The 20,894-nt window shown below is 40.1% G+C and overlaps 1 protein-coding gene across 1 annotated transcript in view; it reads right to left on the bottom strand.

Annotated features, from left to right (window-relative positions):
- Positions 1-8,445: 8,445 nt before the first annotated feature.
- LOC149460924 (BOS complex subunit NOMO3-like) overlaps positions 8,446-20,894 on the bottom strand; it is a 131,551-nt gene continuing 119,102 nt past the window's right edge. The window contains exons 29-31 of the mRNA XM_089679076.1: positions 17,223-17,342; positions 16,394-16,486; positions 8,446-8,947 (exon numbers count right to left, since the gene is read on the bottom strand). Of these exons, the coding sequence (XP_089535202.1) occupies positions 8,816-8,947; positions 16,394-16,486; positions 17,223-17,342 (345 nt within the window). The 3' untranslated portion in view covers positions 8,446-8,815. The remainder of the gene's footprint in view (positions 8,948-16,393; positions 16,487-17,222; positions 17,343-20,894) is intronic.

Here is a 20,894-nt window from a genome sequence, read left to right on the forward strand (position 1 = left end):
TTCTGGGCTGATGGCAAGCATGATGTGTCTTTCATCTGCTGCATTGTTTCCTTGACCAACCACTGCATCTACAGTCTTCAACGTTGCCCGTTTCTTTGTGCTTCTTCATAAGAGTTTGAACAGCACATCTTGAAACCTCAGTCTGCTTTATCCAGTTCTGCGCTGCCTGCAATGGCAGAAATACTGCTACAGGGTGGCACGGGTGTGCAAAATCACATATCTTCCAGATGTTAGCCCCTTCATGCCCAGTGCCATTAGTACAGTGTCAGTGCTTTGTATCAGCACTGATCACTGTATTGGTGTCACTTGGGATGTCAGTGACACCAAGTATATATACCGCCATTTGTAAATGCTATAACTTTCACGTAAACCAATTAATTTACACGTGTTGGGATTTTTTTTTTAGCAAAGACGTAGCAAAATACATTTTGGCCTACATTTATGCCAAAATGTGATTTTTAAAATTTTTTTACTGGACATGTTTAATAGCAAAAAATATTGTTTTTTCTCTCAAAATTGACAGTCTTTTTATTTATAACGCAAACCCCCCCCCCCCCAAAAAAAAACAAAGCAAAACAAAATAAAACGCAGAAGCAATCAAATACCACCAAAAGAAATCTCTATTTGTGGTAAAAAAAAAAAAAAAAAGGACATAAATTTCATTTGGGTGTAGCATTGCATGACCACGCAATTGTCAGTGAAAGTAACGCAGCGCCGTATCGCAAAAAATGGCCTGGTCAGGAGGGGGGGTAAATTCTCAGGAGGGCAAGTGGTTAAACTCTTTGCCTGGGAGAAACCTTGCTTATGCAATACTGCCTTGTTGCTGTGCTCAGTCTTGCCATGGTGTATTAACCGTGACATGAAACTGTCTTCCACAACCTAAGCCTGGGACCCTGCATTCACTATATCTGGTCTTCCACAGTACACAGAACATGGAAATGCAATTATTTTAGTAAATATAAACTGCTAAATATTTTTCCTCTTTAGCAGTTAGAGCAGCCTTGTGACTTCTATCAGTGTTCAGCAGAGCACTGCTTAATCTGGTTAGGAGGAGTTTTCTTTCTGCTCTAGGAGGATACAGAACCTTTGACCTGTCTGGACAGTGATGATTGGCCCTGTGGTGATCACATGCACTCTCCCAAGAAAACAAAAAAAAAAAAAAAAAACTTCTCTAGCAATACACACCAAACTGGAGTGGAGTGTCTCCATACGATATGTCTTATCAGCAGATAAGAGGAGGACACTGGAAAAAAAAGTGGAGTATCAGAGAAGACCGGATCAAACAATGTTTTTACACAATGCAGAGGATTAACCCTTTAGGTTCCACAGTGAGTAAAACAAGCATGCTTTACGGCATATACAGACTGATTTTACTGTTGTGGGTTTAGTAACACTTTAATAGCATCGTTTATGAAATTGATGATCATTAGCGCCTGCTTGGTATAAATGGTTAATCATACACCTGACTCTAATACTACAAAATCCCTGATTTTGTCTAAGTGTGCAAGTGTAAGAACTGTTGCTACTTTTTTCATAAACTTTTTTTTGTTTGAGTATAGACCCATGTTAGAACGTCTGCCCCATTCACACTTCATGTTCCCACTCTGAAGATTAATTGGGCAACTATGTGGCAAATGAGGTTAAATGTTGATAAATGTAAGGTTCTGCACTTGTGGGCTAAGAATATGCATCCATCATACATACTAGGGGGAGTACAACTGGGGGAATCAATGGTGGAGAAGGATCTGGGGGTTCTGGTAGCTCACAAGCCTAATAATGGCATGCAATGCCAAGCTGTGGTTTGTAAAGCGAGCAAAATCCTCTCTTGTAATAAAAGAGGTATAGACTCCAGAGAGAGAGATGTCATATTACCCCTATACAAATCAGTAGTAAGACCTCATCTGGAATATGCAGTTCAGTTTTGGGCACCAATTCACAAAAAGAACATTGGGGAACTGGAGAAAGTACAGAGAAGGGCAACTAAACTGATACGAGGCACGGAGGAGATCAGCTATGAGGAAAGATTAGAGGAACTGAATTTATTCTCTCTTGAGAAGAGGAGATTAAGGGGGAATATGATCAACATGTATAAATACATCAGTGGTTCATATAGTGAACTCGGTGTAGAGCTATTCACCCTGAGGTCATCACAGAGGACAAGGGGGCACTCTTTACATCTGGAGGAAAAGAAATTTAATCTCCAAACACGGAAAGGTTTCTTCACAGAGAGATGTGAAAATGTGGAATAGACTCCCTTAAGAGTTGGTTCTGGGCAGCTCAGTGGATTGCTTCAAAAAAAGGCCTCGATTGTTTCTTAGATACACCGAATATAACTGGATACTAACATTTATAGGTAAAGTTGATCCAGGGAATATCCGATTGCCGCTAGGAGGATCAGGAAGTATTTTGTTCCCAGCAGGAGCAAATTGGATTGTGCTTTGCTGAGTTTTTTTTCTCCTTTCTCTGGATCACCTGTGGGTACAGGATTAGAACTTTTTTTTTTTTCTATGGTTGAACTGGATGGACTTTTGTCTTTTTTGAGCCAGACTAACTATGTAACTATGAATTTTGTTTGTGTGGTTGTCACCCAGTTCTGCACATTACGCAGAGCAGTCATTCACTTGAATGGGCTGCCCTATGTGCGTTTGTCACAGCAAGTTCAAGGACTACATTTTGGCATGGAGCCAGGCATGTTTTGTCCAGCAACAATGTGGCAAAATCGCACTGCGTTTCGGATGCCATTAAGAATGAATGGTACCCAAACATGCATTGCAGGCTTTACCACAATTTTTACGAGATTAGGAATTGCAGCCAAAATCATGTTGATTCTGTCCACAACTCCAAATCACCTAGGTGTAAACAGGGCCTTACTGTTGACTGACTTGCTACTTCTGCTAGAAGTCTATTCCAAGCATCAACTACTTTTTTTTTGGAAAAGAGTGCTTTCTAAGATTGGCTTTGAATGTTCTTGCTAGCCGAGGTCATGTCCCCGTATTCTTTATCTTCGCTTCATATCAAGTCGTCTTTCCTTTCAGCCAGTTTCCAATAATATACAGTAAATTGGACATTTACTTTCTATATGTTTTATGTATGTTATCACTAATTCAGTACATAAAAATGGTGGGTTTAGTAAATATTTATTGCATATACAGTATGCGTTCTATTGCAGTGTTTATAAAGCGGTTTTGTGGTCATAGTGTCTTGTAATTTTACACAATTAGAAATTTTTTCTTACTGTTCAAATTGGTTTTTTTTCCATGTATCATTTGTGTTACCATTTTTTTAAACTTGATACATGTTTAGTGCTATTGTGGACTATTCCTCCATCTAGTGGCCAAAATATATTTACCTGTAATGACAGAGCTATTTAGTGCTTAGGTTCTTATAGTAATTATATACATATTTATAAGGATTTCGGCAATATTTATGCTGAAATGTTATTTTAATTGCTAAAGGTAATAAAGCTATTTATAGTCATCATTTGGATAGGGTTAAGAAAGGGGGTGTACCCCTGAAACATGTTAACAGTGACAGAACCCATAATGCACACCTCTCCAATAAAGGTGCTTCCAAGCAACAAAAGATGTGGGTGCTTCTATTAAATCTGTGGTCTTGTTAAAGTATTCTTTTTAGTTTTGGATAGAATGGAGATGGATTGTAACAATGGTCTCCAAACTGCAGCCCACAGGCCAAATGTGGTTCTTTGCATGCCTGTTCTTTCCACCGTCACCATTGATGGGACACTATCCCTCCTACTGACACCAACAACGGGGCACTATCTTCCACTGACACCAAAGTTGTGCAACTTTTGTTTTTGTTTTTTTTAACTTGCCTGAGACATTTTTTACTCCAACGGACCATAGTCTAGCCCACCTAAAGTCTGAAAGACAGTCTAAAGGCCCTTTGTTTAGAAAGTTTGGAGATCCCTGGATTATAACACCTGTTAGGTATTTATTGCTACCTCTGCCCTCGTTAGGGAAATTCATCCCATTTTTCTTGTGTTGTCAAAAGTGAATGAAAATCTAAAATTTTGGGTTGTCCCCAAAACAGTAACAGAGGGGAACCTTCAAATGAGGACACTAGTTCTGGTGACCTGGGAATCCCCATTGGATTCCCTTAAATTTGCAGGGATTTCCTCTCAATTCCTGTTTTAGCTATGGGACAGGAAGTGAGGGTAAATCTCCCCATTAGGACACAGATGGCCCCAAAAAAACCTGACAGTTCTGTTCTACTTTAAGCAGAGTAAATATCTGAGCCAAAGTCATGATTTTAAAGCACTATTACACTCGTATTAATATTGAGTGCAAGACTGACTTTATTCTAAAAAATGCCTTTGTTAATATATAATACTCATGAAGTGAGTCTTTAGAGACAGGCCATGCACAGAGGCAGTGCCAAAGGCACTGGGCCTGGACAGCGTCCCATGGTTATCCTGTTTCCAGAACAACGTCTGGAAAAGGCCTTTTGCAAATCCCAGGGCCAAAAGGTCTCGCAGGCTAGCCCTGCAACGTCCAATTACACTGTTCAACAGGTAAAAAGTTTTGGGCATAAAATTAGCTAATCTTACATAATTTTGGGGTGCTGAAAACGAAAATGACCCTAAAAAATGTTGATTGGCTCTAGTTTCCATGATATATTCACCCATCTAATGACGTAAGCCATTCAAAATTATGATGCAACTTCAGCTGCATATTGCGCAATTGATACTGGTGACCAATAGAAAATTGCATGTATACTGAGATGATGCAATATTAGCCTTTAATTGCATCACTTCACTGCATAAAAGCTGCATTATCTGTAGCTGATTGTAGTTCGACAGCGTCTTTACATTTCGTTTTATGCTTATATAGGCTACTCAGTAATGCCTCGAACTTGTGTGAATAAAGCAGATAATTTCTGCTATATCTGCGGTGAAATAACTTTTATCTCACAAAAAAGGAGGATAACGGGAATGATTAAGAAACCTACAACTTGTATTTTGGCTGCAAGATAGGAGACCAGGACAAGAGCTGGGCACCACATATATGCTGCAATTCTTGTGGGACGGCACTGGAGCAATGGTTGAATGGAAAAAAGGCATCTATGCCTTTCGCTGTGCCAATGATTTGGAGAGAGCCAACAGATCATGTTAGTAATTGTTACTTTTGTATGGTGCCTCCAATTGTAAAAGGGCTAAATAAGAAGAAAAAGTTATCTGTGCACTATCCAAATATTCCATCGGCAATACGTCCAGTTCCTCATGGAGAGGGGCTACCAATTCCTAAAGCACCAGAATCCTTCGTGGTTGAGTCAAGTGAGGAAGAACCTGAAGCGTGTAGTCACGTGCAGTTGTAAGAGATAGCCCTTTCCTCGAATACAGGAGAAAAGCCAAGAGAAGCAAAACCGACACAAACTGAAGACAAAACTAGTGAGAATCCTAAGTATTAAAATGATTCAACTTAGCTTATGGCTATAATTTTTCTTGGTAATCCTATGCAATATATTATGCTATTTAGGCTTTGTTATGTAGTCAATATCACTTGCTTTATATTTGTGGAAAGACATCTATCTATATAATTATTGTGCATTATGTAGTCATTACGCCTATAGTAGAAAACTTTCCGTTTACAGAAAAACTAGAGCCAATTGACAAATTTCATTGTTATATTTGAACTCAGAATGTGAAATTCATTAAGAAATGGATCCTTTTGTTTCCAAAACTGGCAAAAAATAAAAATTTGTTGAACAGTGTTATGCAGGGTCCAGATAAAGTACTCCAAAAGCCAGTTAGTGGATAGACTGCACTGATAGCTGCAATCACAGAGATCAGCTCTAGCAGTGATATAGAGCAGTGTTTTTCAACCTTTTTTGTGCAAAGGCACACTTTTTTCATGAAAAAAATCACGAGGCACACCACCATTAGAAAATGTTAAAAAAATTTACCTCTGTGCCTATATTGACTATATATAAAGTAATTCTCTTGAATAGGAATCAAACACAAAGAAATTATTTTATAATTACTTTATTATGAAATAATAAAGTATTTTATAATTGGACCCGGGGGCCGGACCAAGAGTAGATGAATGATGTGTATGTGTCATCCATAGTAAGTATAGTAATATTCCCCCATAGTAAGCATAGTAATTAATCCCCCATATAGTAATTCATCCCCCATAGTAATTAATCCCCCATATAGTAATTCATCCCCCATAGTAATTCATCCTCCATATAGTAATTCATCCCCCATAGTAATTCATCCCCCATAGTAATTAATCCCCCATATAGTAATTCATCCCCCATAGTAATTCATCCCCCATAGTAATTAATCCCCCATATAGTAATTCATCCCCCATAGTAATTAATCCCCCATATAGTAATTCATCCCCCATATAGTAATTCATCCCCCATAGTAATTCATCCCCCATATAGTAATTCATCCCCCATAGTGTAATTCATCCCCCATAGTGTAATTCATCCCCCATAGTAATTCATCCCCCATATAGTAATTCATCCCCCATATAGTAATTCATCCTCCATATAGTAATTCATCCCCCATAGTAATTCATCCCCCATATAGTAATTCATCCCCCATAGCAATTCATCCCCCGTATAGTATTTCATCCCTCGTATAGTATTTCATCCCCCGTATAGTATTTCATCCCCCGTATAGTATTTCATCCCCCATATAGTATTTCATCCCCCATATAGTATTTCATCCCTCATATAGTATTTCATCCCCCATATAGTAATTCATCCCTCATATAGTATTTCATCCCTCATATAGTAATTCATCCCTCATATAGTATTTCATCCCCCCATATAGTAATTCATCCCTCATATAGTATTTCATCCCCCCATATAGTATTTCATCCCCCCATATAGTATTTCATCCCTCATATAGTAATTCATCCCTCATATAGTATTTCATCCCCCCATATAGTATTTCATCCCCCCATATAGTATTTCATCCCCCCATATAGTATTTCATCCCTCATATAGTAATTCATCCCTCATATAGTATTTCATCCCTCATATAGTATTTCATCCCTCATATAGTATTTCATCCCCCATATAGTATTTCATCCCCCCATATAGTATTTCATCCCCTCATATAGTATTTCATCCCTCATATAGTATTTCATCCCCCCATATAGTATTTCATCCCTCATACAGTAATTCATCCCTCATATAGTAATTCATCCCCCATATAGTATTTCATCCCTCATATAGTATTTCATCCCCCCATATAGTATTTCATCCCTCATATAGTAATTCATCCCCCCATATAGTATTTCATCCCCCCATATAGTATTTCATCCCCCCATATAGTATTTCATCCCTCATATAGTAATTCATCCCTGATATAGTAATTCATCCCCCATATAGTATTTCATCCCCCCATATAGTATTTCATCCCTCATAAAGTAATTCATCCCTCATATAGTATTTCATCCCCCACAGTACTATTCCCCCCCCCCCCTTCTAGTAAGCCAAGTCCCCCGTGTCAATTCACTTACCTTTTGCGTTCCTCTCGCTGTCTTCCCGCGCCGTTCGGGTCTTCAGGGCGGACTGTGAGAGGAGCCTAGCTCCCCTCCCCTCACGTTCGGCACGCTGCCCCGCCTACACACATCCTGACAGCCACATCCGCAAGCCGGATTAAAAGGTCCGCGCGGACTTTTGGGGCTGCCAACCGAGAGGAGGCAGGGGAGCGGCCGACCGAGAGGAGGGAGGGGAGCAGGCGCCCGGCACACAGAAGAGCCGCATTAGACTGGGTAAAGAGCCGCATGTGGCTCGCGAGCCGCGGCTTGCCGACCACTGAATCATTAGATTCTAATGATTGGTCTATTTGTGAGCCGAAGCCACATGTTACAGATGAAATTGGAATTTTTCCCACGGCACACCAGACAATATCTCACGGCACACTAGTGTGCCGCGGCACAGTGGTTGAAAAACGCTGATATAGAGGATCTACTTTATTAAAAAAACTGAAAAAAAAGCTAGCAAACAATAGGCTAGACCTTTGCCAGCAGAACTGACGAAAAGATATACATCCTACTTGGATACTAAGAAAACAACAAAAAAAAAACTGGAGGAATACTGGTAGTAGAAGGGTTCATTCTAGGCTGGCCTACAGGTTTTTTTTTTTTTTTTTTTAAATTTGCCAGTGTCCAATCTGCCTGTAGGTCGCAATATAACCTGAAGGTGAAAGACTTCTTGTGCCCCCTACCCACTTTCCAAAGGAGGAGAGATAAAATCTAGCTGCCTCTAGGATGGTAGACGAATAGTGCTTGTTGAGAATTTCCTGTCATGTTACACCATCCTTTAAAGTATTTTCTTAGGAAACTCCAAATTCATGAGCAAAACAAAAGGTCAAACCACAGATATTTGTGATCACTAGAACCCACATTTTTCTCCCATCTAGGGCTAAAACCCCATTATTCAGGAAACCAAATGTAACACTACAGGTAAAAGGAAAATCATGCTGTTTTTATTGGTGCTTCCTTGGGAAATCTGTTTGAGATTCATTAATTTTACATAAGGTAAGGGTCAAGTGTGTCATCAAGCTTTTCAGTGATGATAAAAAATAAATTATCATGTTCAGTTGAAAAGTATAAAAAGTGGTCGCATCTGTTCATTTCCAAGCTAAATTAAATTTAGAATCTTTTCACGGACATCCAAAATGTACAAAACAAGTCTATCTGCATTAAAAAAAAGGGATCATGTAAAACTGTATTTGAAGTCTGCGGTTTCTTCTGAAGAAAGGAGAGTTTTCATAACATGTCCCAAGGGTCCAAGCATGACTTCGATGTCACTTCACACCATGGTGCTTTTTCCTTTACGTCCTCCTTGTCTTTTGTCTTTTCTGAAGTCTCTTTGCGTCCTCTGGATTGCCAGTGTCAGCTCCTGTCTGTCCAAGCGCACGTACACCTTGCAGACGGCTTGTCAAGTGCAGCAGCAGGGGAATCAACTAGCAAAGGACAGAAAATAACTCATTAGGACTTGAAAAGAAAATCTTCAACACTAATGTGAAGCCTACCCAAAGTATACATACATACTGTAACTGGTATGAGCGTGGTCCATTTACTGTATTTAACATAATAAAATAAAACATTGAAATATCCCAAAACACACCAGAGGTGACCTAAATCTGCAATCGCTTCTGGATGGTCCTGCCATCTCAGATATAAACAAAGAAACTCAAAATCGTACATTGAACAGAGTGCTTTTAAAGAGATACATTTATTTGATCTGTGAATAATCATTAGTAATGTCTAAAAATGTTTTATGCCGAGTTTATAAGTATACAGTATAGTGACACATGGAGCAGCCATTGCCAAGGAAAGCTCTGTTTTTCTGTTTGGTAGTGCAGCAAAAAGGCTACCTCTTGCTGATGCATTTGTCTTTGTGCAGCTACTATACCAGCAGCAGTCCCTATTGATCTACAGTATAAAGGCCAACAAGTCTTCTTTCAGCCAGACACCACGTAATCTATGCTGTCTAGGGTTTAGGTTATAAGAGGAAGCTTAGAAGTATCATTTTTTCTTTTAAATACATGGCATGCCCTGTTCAAATGTGATTAATAATGAGAAGTCAATTTTAAAGGATAAAGTTCACCTTCGGGAACGTGTTACATGTTCTACCCCTTTTTAGGGTGAAATATGTAACATGTTCCTACTCCTGATCTCCCCACTCTCTGTGACAGCAGGCTGAGGATCTTTTCTTCCCATACCCACAGTCACAATTTTAAAAAATATGACTGTGCAGGGTTCCGCCCGCCCGGCCACGTCATTCATTCAGAGTTCTGCAAATGGGAGAACTACAACTACCATCAGCTTTTGTGGCTGGCGACTTGTAGTTCTGGCGCTGGTGAGCACTCTAGGTAGTTCATTGATTCTTCCGGTCATTGTGTAAATGCCTACCCGTACGAGCAGACAGCTTGCACTGGCAATCTGCAGGAGCCCTGCATTGCGCCCACGATCTGCTAATCACAGATGCAATGCTCTGCAGTCTGCTAATATATATATAAAAAAAATAATAAATGTACATTTTTCACCTGCAAAAAGATGTGATTATTTAAAAAAAAAAAACTGTATCCTTTAACTAAAGCTATATTTGGGACACAAGAAATATAAAAGGAGGTGTTTGATCCTCCTCAACTTAACACTGTTTACATATGTCAGGTTAACAAAGCATGAAGGAAGGCTCAAAAGATCTTACCATCTACCAAGACTTCTTAATCAGAGACCACAAACACTTTAGGAATTTTCTTTAGGACAATTCCTAAAGATTCCAGAATTCATTTATGACCCAAGGCAATCAAATTTGGTATTTTGATGCTATAAAGTTAAATATTCACTCAACCCAAACAAAATTAACTATGTTATCCTGTAAGACTAAAATACATGTTGCCTTCTTGAGACGCAGTACTTAACACTCTAGTTGCAAAGTGTTCAAAAATAAGGATATTTGATTCACCTGTAAAATCCTTTTCTTGGAGTACAGTACAGGACACAGGCTTTTTTAAGATTGGACCATGCTGCCATCTTCAGGTGAGGACACTTATATACAAAATTGTTAGAGGACAGTCCATATAACCCCTAAATGCAGAACGAATAAGCGAGCGCTAAAATAATACCCAATTCATTAGCAGTTGTACACCAAAAAGGTACCAATAAACCTTTCAAGACACATATAAAAGGAGGGGGTGCAGCGCTAGTAAAATCAACAATATCAAATAAATACAGATATAAATATAAAGTGACAAGGTGCAAATACATAAGCCACTGGATGGTGGCCAAAAAGGTGCTAGAAGGTGTTGACCCAGTTAAAAGTCCGCAAAGAAAAAGTGTGGATAAGATCTCAAATGATTTCAGGATATCCAGTGATACGGACCGTGGATCAGGTGATAGATTTTAATAAGATTGCGCACTCACCAGATATGCAAATCAAATGTGCATAGATAGTAGTAAACCACTGGTCATCAGGATATCATCCAATAGGTCTGGTCAGGTTATCCCTTACTCCCTGGCGGTGCTATCACTCATAGGGGTCACCACACAATGGATGCAGCCTGCTCATATGGGGGTCTCCTCACAAAGGATGCAGCTGGTTCTGCAGATGTGATTAGCTCCCAAGAGAGCTCAAAGAAACAAAGGAGCCCACATAGTGCAATATCTTTAAGATAATTTTATCCATATATCAGTGTGAATAACAGTGGGGAATGAAAACAGGTCCAAAACAAGGGAACCATGCTCATAAATCAAAGAACCGATTAAGGCACCTTACGTCCAAAGCTGGTATCAGAAAAAAGCCTGTACATCAACTTGGGAAAACGTTAAACACATAGGAACAGAAGACCAGGTGACAGCTTTGCACATCTAAGTAACAGAAGCCTAGTGCTGGAAAGCAGAAGAGGCAACAACTGAATGAGTCGTGTGAGCCCTAACAGGGAAAGGAGGATTTCAATCATTCAAGGTGTAAGACTTAGTGATAACCTGCTTAATCCACCTATGGTGGAACAAGATGCAAAACAGCTCTTGCGAGAGTCTGCAGGCAAGACAGAGGGAACCTAATGGATGCAATGGCTGAGAGATTAACTCACAGTGTGTGCACAACATCTAAACAATGGAAGGAAATCTTGTGGGGAGCTTTGGAGGACCACAAAAAGAAAGGAAGTTGATGGAAGGAGGAAACCACCTTAGGGAGCAATGAAACTAGAACAAGGAAGGAAACAGGACAAGGTCGCCAGTTCTGAGACCTGTGTCAATGACTTGATAGCCACAAGAAAAACTACCTTATGAGTAAGGTACACCAAGGGAATATCCAAAATAGGCTCAAAGGGAGGCTTTTGTAAGGCTGGCAGGAACAAATTCATATCCCAAGGCAAAACAGCTGTATAAATGGGCAAGAGATGTGAGCCTCAACCTGAACAAAGGCCTTTACCAGAGAATACGGTGAAGGAAATAAATATTTGATCTCCTGCTGATTTTGAATGTTTGCCCACTCACAAAGAAATGATCAGTCTAAAAATTGAATGGTAGGTGTATTGTAACACTGAGAGACAGAATAGCAACAACAAATTCAAAAGAAATGCATTTCTAACAAATTATGCACTTATGCATGTTCATGAGGGAAATAAGTATCTGATCCCCTATCATTCAGCAGGATTTCTGGCTACCATGTGTCTTTCATACAGGTAACAAGCTGAGATTAGAAGCAGTCTCTTAAAGGGAGTGCTGCTAATCTTATTTTGTTACCTGTATAAAAGACAGCTGTCCACAGGAGCAATCAAACAATCAAATTCCAAACTCTACACCATGGCAAAGACCAAAGAGCTGTCCAAGGATGTCAGGGACAAGATTGTAGACCTACACAAGGCTGGACTGGGCTACCAAACTATCGCCAAGCAGCTTTGTGAGAAGGCAACAACAGTTGGTGCAATCATTCGCAAATGGAAGAAACACAAAACAACTGTCAGTCTACCTAGGTCTGGTACACCATGCAAGATCTCACCTCGTGGAGTGTCAATGATCATGAGAACAGTGAGGAATCATCCCAGAACTACACGTGAGGATCTTGTCAATGATCTCCAGGCAACTTGGACCAGTCACCAAGAAAACAATTGGTAACACACTACACTGACAAGGATTGAAATCCTGCAGTGCTCACAAGGTCCCTCTGCTCAAGAAAGCACATGTCCAGGCCCATCTGAAGTTTGCCACTGAACATCTGAATGATGCAGAGGAGGACTGGTTGAAAGTGTTGTGGTCAGATGAGACCAAAATCAAGCTCTTTGGCTTCAACTCAACTAGCCGTGTTTGGAGGAGGAGGAATGCTGCCTATAACCCCAAGAACACCATACAAATTGTCAAACATGGTGGTGGAAACATTCTGCTTTGGGGGTCTTTTTCTGCTAAGGGGACAGGACAACTGCACCTTGACTGCTTCTCTGATTAATGCTCTCCTTGCCCGGCCTGTCAGTTTAGGTGGACGGCCATGTCTTGGTAGGTCATCACAGAGGACAAGGGGGCACTATTTACGTCTGGAGGAAAAGAAATGTAATCTCCAAATACGGAAAGGTTTCTTCACAGTAAGAGCTGTGAGAATGTGGAATAGACTCCCTCAAGAGCTGGTTCTGGCCAGCTCAGTGGATTGCTGTAAAAAAGGCCTGGATTCTTTCTTTGATACACAGAATATAACTGGATACTAACATTTATAGGTAAAATTGATACAGGGAATATCCGATTGCCTCTTGGGGGATCAGGAAGGAATTTTTTTTCCCTGCAGGAACAAATTGGATCATGCTTTGCTGGTTTTTTTGCCTTCCTCTGGGTCAACTGTGGGTGTAGGGTTATAACTTTTTTTTTTGGTTGAACTGGATGGACTTTTGTCTTTTTTCAGCCAGACTAACTATGTAACTATGTTTGCAGTTGTGCCATACTCTTTCCATTTTCGGATGATGGATTGAACATTGCTCAGTGAGATGTTCAAAGCCTGGGATATTTTTTTTTTATAATCTAAGCCTGCTTTAAACTTCTCTACAACTTTATCCCTGACCTGTCTGGTGTGTTCCTTGGCCTTCATGATGCTGTTTGTTCACTAATGTTCTCTAACAAAGCTCAGAGGGCTTCACAGAACAGCTGTATTTATACTTAGATTAAATTATACACAGGTGGACTCTATTTACTAATTAGCTGATTTCTGAAGGCAATTGGTTCCACTAGATTTTAGTTAAGGGTATCAGAGTAAAGAGAGCCGAATACAAATGCACGCCACACTTTTCAGATATTTGTAAAAAATTTTGAAAACCTTTTACCATTTTCTTTCCACTTCAAAATTATGTGCCACTTTGTAGCGGTCTATCACATAAAACCCCAATAAAATACATTGACATTTTTGGTTGTAACATTACAAAATGTGGAAAATTTCAAGGGGTATGAATACTTTTTCAAGGCACTGTATATGGGCTGTCCTCACAGCTTTGTTTGCCTCACCTGATGGTGGCAGCACAGAGATGTCTAATTCCTATCGCCCGACGCCCGGTACATGTATTTCTGGGTGCCGGGAAGGAATTTTTTTCCTCAGCCCTGCTGCGGGCAAGCAGCAGGGCTCACCTGTCAGGTGGAAGCAATCGGGCAGCAGCTGCGGGCTCGAGACTGGTTTGGCGGGTGCCGTGGGATGTTGTATAGGGGAGGGAGGAGAAGAGTGGACACATCTGCTCCCCTCCCTTTCTTCTCCTGATCCGGACTTGATGTTACGTCACTTGCATGTCTCAAAAAAGAGAACCTGTCACCAAAAGTTTTTTTTTTTTTTAAATGGAAGTTACACCCAAGCAAATAACACCCCCAAATTTTTCAGGGCCCCCACCCCCACATACGTATGCACATACTCGGGCGCCAACACATGAAAATGTGGATTGCAATACATGTTACATACATGCCAGAATGAGAGCAATAATTCTAGAACAAGACCTCCTCTGTACACCACACTGATGACCTATAAGGAGCTTTAAAAGTGTCGCCTATAGAAAATATCGGGTACTAAAGTTTGTTACCATTTCACAAGTGCGTGCAAATTTAAGGTTTGACATGTTAGATATCTATTTACTCGATGCAACCTTGTCTTTTATATTGTACAAAAAAATTGGATAATGTATTGGTTTTTGTGCCCTAAAATTAACATATGTGTATTTTTTACTGAAATTTTGAGTTTCCTAGACCTTTGTGATAATATCGTGTGACATAAAAAAATTGGAACTACGGCTATTTTATTCTCTAGGGTCTCTGCTTTCAGGAAATATACGTTTGAGGGGTTTGTGTCATCTTCAGGCCTAAAATGATTTTTTTAAAACGTGTGCAAATAACGCAAAAACAGCTCTGGCAACGAAAGGGATAAAGGATAAGCCGGACACTCCCCTTTCCTGACGAGCAGCCAATCGGTGCTCAATAGACTGCAAGGTCTCCCCCCTCCCTGCTAGTTCCCAGGTTCGGTACTGGAGACAGGCAGGGAGGGGAGGAGGAGATAAACAGTGCAATGTTAAAAATATGAAACGTTTAAGTCGCTATAAAGCCCCTTTTGTTTTTAAAAGCCCCGGGCATTACTTAAAGCAGATTTAAATACGGTTTTGGTTAAAATTTATGTTTTTCTATCAGGACACGCAGATTGTCATGAGGGACAAGTAGATTGGGACACCGATTTAGTCCCTGGACAAGTAGTTTTTTGAAAAAATGTCCACACCCCTGAAGCATATAACCTATGGACAAGGTTTAAAGGAGCCTATGTCCTGTACGATTAAGTGATTTTTGTACTTCATTGGTTACAACAAGGCGCATTTTGATTTATGTTTTTGACTTCATAACTAAAACGTTTTACGGTTTTCAATAAACACAGGGCTATCTTCTGGTACATAAATATTTGCAATGTGCCAAAAAATTTTATGAAAAATGTAAAGCAAATAAAAAATCCTCTGAACACTGCATTTCCAAGAGTAAAATGCTGAGGTACATGAGCGTGCAATTTGCTGTGCTCAGAACAGTCATTTTTATGAATCTGAATCCATATTCAGATTATTGTATGTTCTGGGGCCCATTCACAGTGCTCTGCTTTGGTCTGCAATATTTAGCGACACAAGCCTAGAAAATTCTGCATTCAGGAGTTCTGTGTTTGAACCATATTTAACACTGTACACATGTAAAGAGTGTGTAATCAGCAGGCGCCACCCATTACACACTGTGCACATGTTGGTCCTAAATCTATCATTTGTGTGGAGACACTGACACTGCATGAATGACTCAGGAGATGATTCAGGGCTTACATGTAAATAGTGTTTAATCACCAGGTTCCACTGCTGCTGATTCCCCACTATTGTTTATATTTTGTCTCTAAGTCATTCACGCAGCAAAATGCATGCGTTGAAAATACACATCTCAGATCATATGGATATATATGGGGTACTACACATGAATTCAGATGCAGTGCGGACAAACATTTGGTGCAGAACCTTGCTGCCAGAAGAATTTTGCTTAAAAACAATACAGAGGTTTGCATGAGACCTATAGAGTCGCCAACTTTAATCAAGAAATTCCTATTTGAAAAATGTACGCTGACATGTGAGGGATGCAATCCCTGCACAGTTGTCTATGAGCTCTTTCAAAGCTTTGCAAAAACATTGTCCTGCTCAGTTCATGGTGTAATGCAACTATCATGATCCCTGGATCTCATCTTATCTGCTATATTGTATTTTATTTTCCAATATAAAAATTACCAAATGAGTGCCTGCTTGTTAAAATAATTTAAAAAACATGCAGAAGTTCAGGTGTACACATTTTAATGACTCAAATCACAGTAAATCATAACACAAACAAGGTATGCTCCCAGAGTCCTGAATGAAGTAAAACTGATAGTGAAGCGTTACCTTATCATGATTGTACCCGGCTAACAGCAGAAGCAAAGTCAGTGGAAGTGCAAGATAGGAGCCTTGAACAACATCCTGTTCAGGTAATTTTCTCTGTGAGCATAAACATAAAATTACTATAAAATAAATTATTATTGTAAATACTCAACGGTTACATTTTCATTAGCAAGCCAACAGTAATAAGGAGGTACACAAAATGTATAAAAGTAATTCCACTGTTTCCTGGTTCAGATTTAAAAACTCCCTGTGATACCGCACTAGATTCACTGTCCAATGAGCAAGCTGGAAGTGAAGAGAACAAAGGAAGCTATAAACTCATAGAAACCACCATTAGTCCCAAGCTGCACATATGCCTGGATCACAGCTCTACTGTACTGATGGCACACACCTTTGAACCTTTGCTCTGGTATTCCAAGTAGCCATGTTACTGAAAGTAATCATCAATCTGCCTCTTGTTTGATTGAGAAAACAGGCTGTCAAAGTGACTAGGGAAAAATGGGTGGAAAGATATTTTTATTGCTGCCTTTGCTTTGTTTGTTTATTAAAGCAATGTAAGCTTCCACCAAGCCAGAGAACACAGTACCTCCAACCAGGCTCTGAATGGATGCTGGCTGCACAGAAATCAGTAAACAGAGAATTATCTTTAGAGAAATCTATAGAGAAAATAAAGCAAAGAAAACTAAAGCAAAATTACATATTTCTAACTTGCATTATTTATACAAACGCATTTGTTTCTCTATTTTATATATAATGGTTTGTCAATGAGACCAAAATACATCAGCTTTTCAAGAAAACAGTATAAAAAAAAGTGTAACAGTGTTCGACTAACCGTAGGATTAAATGTCAGAGTGATGTGTTTGTGATATCCATGAGTGCTGAAGGATATCTGAGGCAGGGTGTAGTCATATTGGGATTTAGGCAGAGTGGAATCCAGTTGTACAACATAGGTCTGTAAACAAAAAGGAAACAAAACAATACAAATGATAAAATAAACAGCAAATGTTAGGAATACATGTGCGATGCCTGTGAGTTTGCAATCTAATTAAAGTGATATTAAAAGCTTAATTTTTTTTTTCTCCAAAATAAGAGCTTTACATTTACCTGCTCTATGCAACAATATTGCACAGAGCGGCCCCCTTACCTCCTTCTTCTGAAGTCCCCTGATGGCACAGTCCTCCCTTCCTCTGCTTCGTGTGCGGCCATAGCAAGACGTGTGCTATAGGGGTACTTGTGCAGGCATGCTCCTGAGCTGGGCTATGTGCGTCCACAGACACAGAGCAGCTCATTCACACCTCCCACTCAATGGATATGACTGAGAGCAGTGGTAGCCAATGGCTCCTGCTGCTGTCAGTTTGTTTTGTGAAAGAGGGAAGAGACCAGTGCTGCTGCAGATGGGTACAGCACTGGATCAAGACAAGACTCAGGCAAGTACTAAAAATGGGGAAAAACAGCAAGTGGGAGATTTTTTTTTTTACCTCGATGCAGGAAATGTATTACGGTAAGAAAAAAGAAAAACAAAAAAAAAAAAAAAACTTTTTGACTTTAGAACCATTTGATTTTCAAAATAAGTAATACTCATTTACCTCACATTGCCTTATATTAAAACTGGCCCTATATCAGCATTTAAGAGGATGTATCATTAATTGCAAGATTGCACTTTATGGATCATAGGAAAAACTGGGGAGACAGAGGCATAAACTACCAGTGTTTCTAATGCGATAGGAAAGCAAGCTTTACATTAACACAATAAATATGTTTTACACCTAGTGTGACATTGTTGAAAATAAATACAAGATGTCTCACAAGATCATAAATGTGCGGAGGATGACGGCACCACCATAGTTGTCCTCAGCTGTAATAGTGGAATACTACAAGGGCAATGAAGTGTATGAAATATTGTATAATGCTTTATGCATGTTTATATTAGGGATGAGGTTTGCAGCTACCATGGCCTTGCGGTGGAAAGTACGTCAAAATTTTGTTTGCTTTTAACCTTTGATTTTGGAATGCATGTAATTTCCTGAATGAAACCCACAAAAACTTAGAAATTTGTCACTATGTTCAAAAATGAATGTCAATTTGACCCCACCAAAAATTACAAAATCACATTTTCAAAGCAAGCACAGGCCTAACAGAACAAATGTTGAGACACAAAGCACACAGAGTTCTCTTTCAAAAAAGAAAAAAAAAATTATAGTTGTAGGAGAATGTGAAGGAGGAGGAGGAAAAGGTTATGTTAGCAATGCTTGGCACCTACTATCTCCCTGTGGCAGTATTTCTACCTCTCCTTTATAGGCTTGCCTGGCATTTTTTGGAAATAGAAAAATTGTGTCAGCAACGCAGAGGAGCTGTATAAGTGCTTGGCCTCTGTTCTGCAGCCCAACCACCATAAATAGATTTGAAAAAAATATATAAATATCTGAAAATAAAAAATTAAAAAAAAAAAAAAAACATGGCTGGGATTCTGTCACTCGGCTACAACCCATAACCTGCTAGATTATTATTATTATACAGTATTTATATAGCGCCAACAGTTTGCTCAGCGCTGTACATTATAATGGGAGACAATATGGAGAAGGTTACTGCAAAGTGCATGAAGAGGGGGGATCAAACTGTCAGACGTGAAGGTAGTTAAAATGTAGCTTTTTTGCAGCTCCAGATGGCAGCTGATGATTGCTGTACATTGTAACGCTCCCCTGCCACTTCTGCCTTCTCCTTTAGCCCCAGGTCACATCAGGTGTGACTTGGCATGCGATTTGCATGCCCTACGACTTGAAAATCGTATGCCAAGACGCACCCTATTGTCCGCTATTATAGCGGTCATATCGGTGCGGTTCCAACTGATTTCTAAAGTAGTACATGTACTACTTTTGTTGCGATTTGCATAGATATCTGTGTCAGATGTCTTGCAAAATGCAATGAAATCAGCAGGTCACCCGATTTTGAAATTGTGTGACTTCACTGCAAGTCACACGATTTCAAAATCGGTTTTGATGTGACCGGGGTGTAAGGCGTGTCCCACTCTCCCCTTCTTGCCATTCAAATACAAATACAATCTGACACATCACCTTCATACTGCTCACCGGGGCCCACCTTGCAGAAAGAACCAGCTGCTGGCCCTTTGAAAGGATGGTGCTGCTGACCTCAGCCTATATGAAGACTACTCAGGAGTAATGACAGGCCCTATATCAGCACAGGGGCTGAACAAAAATCAGAAAATACTACATGATATGCAGGTGTAAAAGTGACAATGTTTCACGTTGAAAGCTGAAGTGATGCCACATTCTTTTGCATCTGTTTTGTGATGAGACAGCAAGTTAACAGGTTGAAAGCCTCACTTTTGTCATTCACAAAAGTTTGTGAGTTTGCACCTCTGTGACTGAGTTGCCAATTGATTTGCAGTGTCGCTAGGTACAGTATCAAATGTTATGACAGCATATATAGTTTCTGAGAAAACGTCATCTGATAAGCATAAGTGCTGTCAACATGTTCAACTGACCAAAAAAGAGACAAAAGGGCAATGCACAGGATGTTGCAAAAGTGACTGCAGAGCTCAGTCTCAGTCTTCCAAAACCTGTATCCACAAAAACTGTGCAGAGGGAACTCCATAAGCAAAACATTCACAGGCAAGCTGCAATTGCCAAACCACCAGTGACCGGTATAATTGCTCAGAAGAGGAGAGAGTGGTGCATCACCCATAAATTATGGACTATCGATCAACAGCTTCACACTGTTCCCAACCATCAGACGTGTTTACATGTGGCGAACACCATCCCAAGCTAATGGCCAGGACTGTCTTGTGCCAACGGTAAAGCATGGTGGTGGCACAATCATGGTTTGGAAAGCCATATCTTAGTATTCTACAGGCCCCATCATCACCTTGAAAGGTAGAGTCACTGCCAGTGACTGTGTACAAATTTCGGCCGACCATGTGGCTCCCATGGTGCAGACATTGTTTCCCAAAGATAGCGCTATTTACCAAGACAATAATGCTCTGATTCACACAGCTGGTGTTATCAAATCATGGTTTGACAAGCATGCAGATGAAGTCTCGCACCATCCCTGGGCAACGCAGTCACTGAACCTCAATATTATAGGGCCACTATGTTTCCATAATTTTGTCCAAACCCTAACACCACAAAATTTATTTTATATGTATTTATTTTTATATATTTAACCCCCGCTGATGCTCCTGTCCCCTCCCGCTTGCCAACAGCCCGCAGAGCAAGAAGCTTGCTATGGAGGCATCCAAGCAGGCTCACTCCTGGGCAGTTGCTCTGCATCTTCATTCACACACGGGGGTGTGGAGCGGTCTTGCCCCCTCTTTATTCTCACTGGCTGTGATTGACAGGAGCAAATGGCTCCAGCTGCCGTCTCAGCCAATGAGGAAGGAGAGTCCTCAGAGAGCCAAGGCCCTCGTGCACATGGCTGGATCGTGATAGGGCTTAGGTAAGCATTAGGGGGGCGCTGCACACAGAAGGTTTTTTCTTACCTTTATGCA

Source organism: Staurois parvus, unplaced genomic scaffold, assembly GCF_062004578.1.
Source record: "Staurois parvus isolate SC_StPar_1 unplaced genomic scaffold, SC_StPar_1.0 ptg000217l, whole genome shotgun sequence".
In the NCBI taxonomy this organism is placed as follows: domain Eukaryota; kingdom Metazoa; phylum Chordata; class Amphibia; order Anura; family Ranidae; genus Staurois; species Staurois parvus.